Source organism: Elgaria multicarinata, chromosome 4, assembly GCF_023053635.1.
Source record: "Elgaria multicarinata webbii isolate HBS135686 ecotype San Diego chromosome 4, rElgMul1.1.pri, whole genome shotgun sequence".
Lineage (NCBI taxonomy): Eukaryota > Metazoa > Chordata > Lepidosauria > Squamata > Anguidae > Elgaria > Elgaria multicarinata.
This window is the reverse complement of record NC_086174.1, coordinates 49,750,328-49,758,392: the sequence shown is the minus strand read 5'-3', so window position 1 is coordinate 49,758,392 and position 8,065 is coordinate 49,750,328. Positions and strand designations below refer to the sequence as shown.

Below are 8,065 nucleotides of genomic sequence, written 5' to 3'. Positions count from 1 at the left end.
AGAGAAATAAACAGTCTGAGCTTAAGTTTACATAATTGAGAAGGGAGGAAATTACCAGATTATTTCCTCACTTAAGGTGAAATATTTTTTTGTTCCTGGTGTAGCACCTTCATATTTCAGAAAAACAATAAATCATTTTTCAGAGCCTATTTAAATACAAACCACCATTATTCTTGAGTTATACAATTCCACCTACTTTCATGTGTACAAATAAGCTTACAATTATTATTCAGTATCCTCTTCTACATTAAATGTAGAGTTGTCACAAAAATCTGAACTCGTCACAACTTATCCTAATTAACATCAATTAACTTAGGTTACCTCTTACACATTTTAACCACTATCCTGTCAACACAACCAAGGCATGAAGCATAAAAAAGGTTTTTCCCCTCTCCTCTTTTGAAGCATGCTTATGTAAGAGTAGGAATTATAATCAGTTTGTGAGGAAATAACCTCACAATTAATGTTAATATGAATTAAATTGATATGAATTAAGTGTGATTTAGTTAGTGCAGGGATGGACAGACGGCAGATTTCCAGATGTTTTGGACATCATCTCCCAGCATTCTTGACCAACTGCTATGCTGGCAAGGTCTTATGGAAGTTGAAGTGCAAAACAGCTGGAGATTTACCTTCTGTCTACCCTTAGTGTAGTAGAAACAGTGCTGGACACAGACTGGGGAGACCACTCTCTTAGCCTAACTTACTTAACAGAGCTATAGTGAGGAGAAAATGGAGGGAGGAGAAAAAGTATGCGTGCTACCCTGAATTCCTTGGAGCTAAGGCAGGATAAAAGTGGAATACATCTCAGTGCAATGCAGTACTTACTAGATTTTATTGGTAGAACTGATGAAAGGCAACAGTGCTTACTAAACCTATTTATTTTATCAAAACTCAATCTATAGATGTATGCATCTGCAACAGCACAGAATGACTTGCACCAACATACTAATTGGTATCTCATACTTAACAAGTATGTGATACCTGCATTCCCGTTTATATAAAATTACTACCAAGCACTAAGTCTATAGAACTGTGCCAACAGAGGTGGCTTTGTAGTTGTCAGGACCAGTAGATGCAGATAGGCAAATCAACTCCAACTACACCTGTCTTTGTGCAAGGCATTGGCGATGGCTGCCACCAATTCCTACTCTTGCACAAGTGCAGAATAGTAGATTGAATGACAGACACAGCACAAGTTAACTGTAACTTCATAATAAACACTTATTTCCCCAATGCAGCAATTTACTTCCATCTTAAGTTGACACAAATTCTTTTCTTGTGCTTAATAGCTCATTTACCATTTCCCTCACCCCACTAACCTTATTTGAGGAGCACAGATCCTTAGAAAGCTCCATGAAAAACACCCAGGAGTCTTCCCAAGTATTCCAGGCATAGAGTTTTCTTTTAATATGGAATGTATATAGATCCCCCACCATGTTTAACCTGAGAAATAGTTTAATTAATGTTCTATTAATGCTGTATATTTCAAGGATTGATTATGCACCCAATGTAGCTGGAATGGAAAGAGGGTCAGAACCTTTCCACAGAAAGTGAACTGAGGAACTGTTGCACTAGTTCTATCTCCACCTACAGAATTAAAAAGCTAGATACGGAAGTGCTTATTAAAAAAAAGACAGGAAAAAAATGACCACATCTTAGTTTATCGTGAGTTTATTTAAGATTTACAGATGAAACTTTAGATAAGTCCATGCAAAGATTTAATGCATATCTTGACAAACTGTATAAGTGAAAACCTTCACACAACAGTTATTTTGTGGCTCAAGGTACCATTCAGGCATGTAATATCTGGATATATGAAGTGAATCCAATCCTGAGAGCAAAGTTCAGATCTTCTATTTCTTCTGAGTTGGGAAGCTGCTAAACAATTTAACACAAACAGTTACTGTATCACAATACAATGAAAGAAAATGTGATTTCAAATCATGTAAGTGACCTCAATATGCAGAATCCAGGAGTCGGGTCACAGCCTTACCAAATAGGTTTCTTCTCCAAAATTGAGTTGGCAGATTTTTCTCCTTTGTTCAATGAGATGGTATCCACAGAGGGTTTTATACAATATGACATTGCAGTCTTGATTACAGGCGCAATTCAACAATGTAATTACAAGTCAAACAATGCAGAACAATCTTCTGCATCATGAAAAATGCAGAACAATCTCCATGCATTTTACATTTTGCACAACAAAATATGCATAACGTTTCAAAGAAACTTTCTGCTTAAATGATTCAGCAAGAGCCTTCATTTTCCTGAAGTTCTGAACAGGTGTCCTTGCGCTTGCAGGGTTGCACTTGGAATGTTACTTACAAAAGCTGTGTAAATCAGAAATCATTAAAAGTCAAAGTAAAATGCAAAAGGAAGACACACACCCCAACAATAACAAAAACAAAAGTCCAGAGCCCAAACCATGCACATTATAAATGAGAAATTCCATTTTAATGGCAGGAAATGGAAACCTAATAGTCAAAGATTGACATGAAAACTTTACGCAATGTAGTATATGTACAACAGAGTCTAGTTTTTTGGGTATGGAAGCTTAGGCTTTAGCCAACGTCTACTGTGAGCTACAAGATGTCCAACATAATAAACTCAAAACAGAATATTTACAAAATCTCAACAATTGCTACTCAAACATTCGGACCCATTTTGTCAGAACTTACCAGGTGCTTTGTAGAGTTGTCAGTAACTTCTAAAGTCAACTTACTGTGAACCTCAGATCTATTGTCATCATTTTCCTCTTCCATCTTGGTTATCTCCCCTCCAGATGTCTGCATCTCACTGTACAATTCACTATTGCCCGAGCCCCCCACTTCTACAGATGTTTTATTGCGATCTGGATGGAGGGGTTCCATACATGCAGCTGCTTGATTTTCCACATTTTTTCCAACACAACTCAATGATGACATATCAGAAGTGCCACCTTGGCTAACATCTAATTGAAAAACCCCAGAAACTGAAGGCATACCCTGCATTTCAATGAGTGACATGCTTGGTTCTGCAGTGTCACTATTTGGTGCAGGAGATCCCATATGTGAAACTATTGCATCAGAAACCAAGGAGCAAAATTTGTCCTCTTGATCACCAGAGGCTGATACAACAAAATCAATCATTTCTGGTTCAACTGCAGGTTGGTCAATGCCCAACTCACTAGTCTTGCTAGACTTTAAACAAATAGATGTAATAGTTTCTAACTTGGGGCTTTCTACAGTATCTTCATTTAGAATTTCAGATGGTAGGATACTCAAGTGTTCACGTTCCACTTCAATATCCCCTAGACTGAAATGAATAGTTTCTAATTCCAAACCTGGTTTTAGTTCAGATGGATCAGTAGGCTTTATTTCATCAGACTTCAGAGAATCTCTCTCATTTTCTACTTTTAAATTCAGAGTAAGGGTTGTAGTCTGGTTAAAGCTAAGTTCTGAATAAGTTGAGTTCAAGTCAAAATCATCAGCTGCTGAGGTATTCAAGACCCCCGTGTTCATGGCTGTGAAGGTAAGGGCCTCTTCTCCAAGATGTCCAACACTGATTTCTGTTGGAAGAGCATCTAATGGTTCTTGCACCATCTCTGGCTGAATACTGGAAAAAATAGCATTTTTTGTTTCGATTAAAGGTGTCTCTTCCATGTAACTTAACTTCATATGAGATTCAGAAGATCTCTGTGTATCATTTTGTAGGAACATTAATTCTACACTGGAACTAGTTTCGGCATCAGTTGTAGAAGAGATACTGTCCAAAGCTTTAGTTCCCTCTACTTCAAGATCCTTAACTTCACAGCTTAATGGTTGTTGATTAATTTGTTCATATTCCCCTACTGTGCTGCTTACCATGGTTATGTTAGCAAGGCACTCATTTGGCATCTCTCCTGAACTTGGAGCATTGACTACATTAAAAGCCTCATTGTCCCTTGGAGGAAAATTAACCAACAAGTCTTGTTCACTGTTAGTATGGAAAGAGTCCAATTCACCTTTATTTAAAGGCTTCAATTCTGGATCTATGTTCAGGACCTCTGACGTTTGAGGACTTTCATCAATGACTGCTGGCTCGAGCCTTTCAATTCCCACAGGACCCAGTTTTAGACCCAATGATGATTCTTTAGAAAAACTCTGTTCTCTCACTACTATTTGAGGACTTTTCTCACTCACTTTGGACGATAAGTCGATTGGCTCCCAAGCCACTTGACTCTGAACACAGATATCAGAAACCCATGTAGAAACCCATGTTGTTTGCTCAGAGCTGTCATCAATTTGCTTCTCTTCTGTTATAATTGGTCCTTCCCCCTTAGGGGTTTCTATTTGTATTTCAAATAACTGAGACTTGTCTCCCTGACTAACTGCAAAGTTATGGTCTGCTGATTCCAAACGTTCTCTTCCCACATCTCTCTCACCTAAACTTGTCACATATGCTTTTACTTCCAAATCACTGTTAATTTCTTCTAACTTGGATTGATCACAAACCTCTGTATTCTGTTGGTCTTGCAGCTTCTCATCGATGTCTTCACAACTAGTCACACCAACATGCCTCATTATTACAGGCTCCTTACTAAGACCAGCCTCCTTTTCTGGCAAGTGCATTGCTAACTCTGTATCATCCGGAGATTTAAATTCTGTTCCCTCGATCTCCGATGGATTCTTGTGAAGTTCTTCCAAAGGAGGAGCATTACTTTCTGAAAACTGAATGGCCAATTCTGCTCTGTCACGTTTGAATGGGTTCTTGCTAAAATCTTCTAAAGAAGCAGTGGTGTATTCTAATGATTGCATCATTAATTCTTTATCATCAGGAGATTTAATTTCTGTTGTCCCAAGCTCTGATGACTTCTTGCTAAGATCTTCTAAAGGAGCAGTGGTGTATTCTAACGATTGCATTGTTAATTCTTTATCATCAAGAGATTTAAATTCTGCTGCCCCAGTCTCCGATGGATTTTTGTGAAGTTCTTCTAAAGAAGGAGCACTGATTTCTGGCAACTGCGTAACTAATTCTGCTCTGTCACGTTTGAATGGGTTCTTGCTAAAATCTTCTAAAGAAGCAGTGGTGTATTCTAATGATTGCATCATTAATTCTTTATCATCAGGAGATTTAATTTCTGTTGTCCCAAGCTCTGATGACTTCTTGCTAAGATCTTCTAAAGGAGCAGTGGTGTATTCTAACGATTGCATTGTTAATTCTTTATCATCAAGAGATTTAAATTCTGCTGCCCCAGTCTCCGATGGATTTTTGTGAAGTTCTTCTAAAGAAGGAGCACTGATTTCTGGCAACTGCGTAACTAATTCTGCTCTGTCACGTTTGAATGGGTTCTTGCTAAAATCTTCTAAAGAAGCAGTGGTGTATTCTAATGATTGCATCATTAATTCTTTATCATCAGGAGATTTAATTTCTGTTGTCCCAAGCTCTGATGACTTCTTGCTAAGATCTTCTAAAGGAGCAGTGGTGTATTCTAACGATTGCATTGTTAATTCTTTATCATCAAGAGATTTAAATTCTGCTGCCCCAGTCTCCGATGGATTTTTGTGAAGTTCTTCTAAAGAAGGAGCACTGATTTCTGGCAACTGCGTAACTAATTCTGCTCTGTCACGTTTGAATGGGTTCTTGCTAAAATCTTCTAAAGAAGCAGTGGTGTATTCTAATGATTGCATCATTAATTCTTTATCATCAGGAGATTTAATTTCTGTTGTCCCAAGCTCTGATGACTTCTTGCTAAGATCTTCTAAAGGAGCAGTGGTGTATTCTAACAATTGCATTGTTAATTCTTTATCATGAGGAGATTCAAACTCTGCTGTCCCAAGTTCTGATGGCTTCTTGCTATCATCTTCCAAAAGAGGAGCATTGCCTTCTAGCAACTGCATAGCTAATTCTGCTGTCTTGAGCTCCAATGGGTTCTTGCTAACATCTCCTAAAGGAGAGACACTGTTTTCTGAAAACTTTACAGTCAATTTGTTATCATCAGAAGATTTAAACTCTGCTGTCTCAAATTCTGATGGATTCTTGCTGTCATTTTTGAAAGCGGGAGCACTCCTTTGTGGCAATTGCCTGGCTAATTCTGCTTTTTCAAGATTGGGTAATTTCTTGATAAATTCAGTTGCAGTAGGAGTTCCTATTTCTACCTCATTCTGAAAGGGAACAGAGGCACTTGGAAGATTGTAAGATTCTGCGTCTTCTAATAATTGTAGGTCTGTGGATTTCTTACTAAAGTCATCCAAAGGAAGAGGACTTCTTTTTGGTATTTGTATGTCTAGCTCTGCTCTTACAAGTTCTGGTGATTTCTTGCTAAATTCAATTGGAGCAGGAGTTCCCATTTCTTCTTCATTCTGAAAGGCAACAGAGGCACTTGTTGCAAGGTTGTTAGATTCTAATACTTCCTTATACTTGAATGTAGACAGCGTATTCGAAATGGAGATTTTCTCTGATCCCCCCTCATCCTCAGTTTTGAGATCAATGTTTTCTTCACAGGCTGCCTTTTTCTCAGCTTTTACTTCCTCTGGTTCTGCAGTCCCATCACCTGAGGGGATTTTGCTAACATCAGAAGAACTGCATTCTTGTGCAAAGGAGTTGTTGCTTGGTTTAGAATTTACCAAAAGGTCTGTGTTTCTCTCTCTCTCAATAGGATTTATTTTTCCTTTATCTGAAGTTGCAGAATTCATGAGCTTGCTGTCAGCTGGACTCCTGCCACTGTTATTGTAGAAGATGTCGTATAGATCTTTAGCATTACCTGCAGCCAAGGAAGAGTTCTTTTTTTCTAATTTATTAACATGGTCTCTAAAAATAGTTGGAGGTGGCAAAGGATGGGGACACATGGGCACTGCCAGTATGTTTTTATCATCCTCAGACACACCAGGAGCCATGTCATCTGCCAAGATAATTGTTTCTTTCGGTGGCATCAGGGGTGGAGGTGGGAATAATATTGCTGGTGGTCGTGGTAGTGGTACTGCTAGCGTCAGTGGTGGTCCTGGAGGCAATGGTAGTAGAGGAGGACGGCGATGTGATCTTTCAAAAATCATGGATTGGTCATTTATCTTTGCCCCTCTTGTAACTTCTTGTTCCTTTGCCATAGCTGCAAGCTCCCGTGCCTTTGCTTGTGCTTTTGCCATAACACTGGCCTGCTCCTGAACCTTTGCTGCATTTGCCTTTGCATGTTCCAGGGCTCTTGCATGTTCTAGGGCCTTTGACACACTTTCATGCTCCTTTTCCTCTGGTTGTTCTGGTGCCTTTGTTTTATCCTGTGAGTTCTTTAAAACGACTACTTCTCCTCCAAATGCTTTTGAAATAATATCTGGAGCTAGAACAAGTTCTGGATTACCCTCTTTAACTACAGGAAGTGGCTTGGTAGTGGCACCAGAAGATTTTATAGACAGGAAAGTATTTAAAGGTGCTGGCTTGCTTACTGTTGTAGTTGCAGACTTCCTGAGAACCATCATGGGAATTGGTAAATTAGGTCTGATTTTTGCTTGTGATGAAGTTGAAACAACTGGGGTCCAGGGGCTGGTGTGTGGAATAACCGTTTTTCCAGACAACTTAATTGCAATGGGCTTTGAATTTGGTTTTCCAGACTGGGGCTTACTTTCTTTATCTTTGCTTTCCTCAGCACTCTCCTCCCTAAAGACATCTTTGTCTTGATTTTTTTCCTCTCTCTCAGTCTTCCTCCAGCTGAACTTTCCAAAAGATGACAATCTTGACTCCTTTGGGGATTCCTCTTTTTTCCCTTCCTTCTTCTCAACCTCTTTGTCATCTTTCTTCAATTTAAGCTTAATCTCACATTTTTGGCCATTAGGAACTTCTTTCCTTTTACTAGTCTCATGTTCATTATCCCCATCACCCAGTTCTTTGGTACTCTTTGGTTCCTCTTTTCTTGACACTTTTGCTGTCTTTTCATCTTTCTCCTCTTTTTGCTTTTCACACTGTTTCCGTTTCAGCCTGCGTTCTGTTTCTTGAATCACAGACAATCCTGCTTGACGGTCCAGGTTCCTCCTCTCTTCATAGAGTGGATTCTCATCTACATGTTTCTGTGGGAAGAAGAGAAAATTCTCAACACTGTTACACAATACACAATTTC

The 8,065-nt window shown here is 38.9% G+C and overlaps 1 protein-coding gene across 2 annotated transcripts in view; it reads right to left on the bottom strand.

The window, feature by feature from the left end:
* Positions 1-1,658: 1,658 nt before the first annotated feature.
* The window catches only part of LOC134397511 (zinc finger protein 318-like), a 28,591-nt gene continuing 22,184 nt past the window's right edge, over positions 1,659-8,065 (bottom strand). The window contains exons 10-11 of one of the 2 annotated variants that reach the window (XM_063124234.1): positions 2,682-8,015; positions 1,659-2,333 (exon numbers count right to left, since the gene is read on the bottom strand). In XM_063124234.1, coding sequence (XP_062980304.1) covers positions 2,325-2,333; positions 2,682-8,015 — 5,343 coding nt within the window. In that variant the 3' untranslated portion in view covers positions 1,659-2,324. Of the gene's footprint in view, positions 8,016-8,065 lie in introns of both variants that reach the window. The other variant, XM_063124233.1, reaches the window with a different exon arrangement.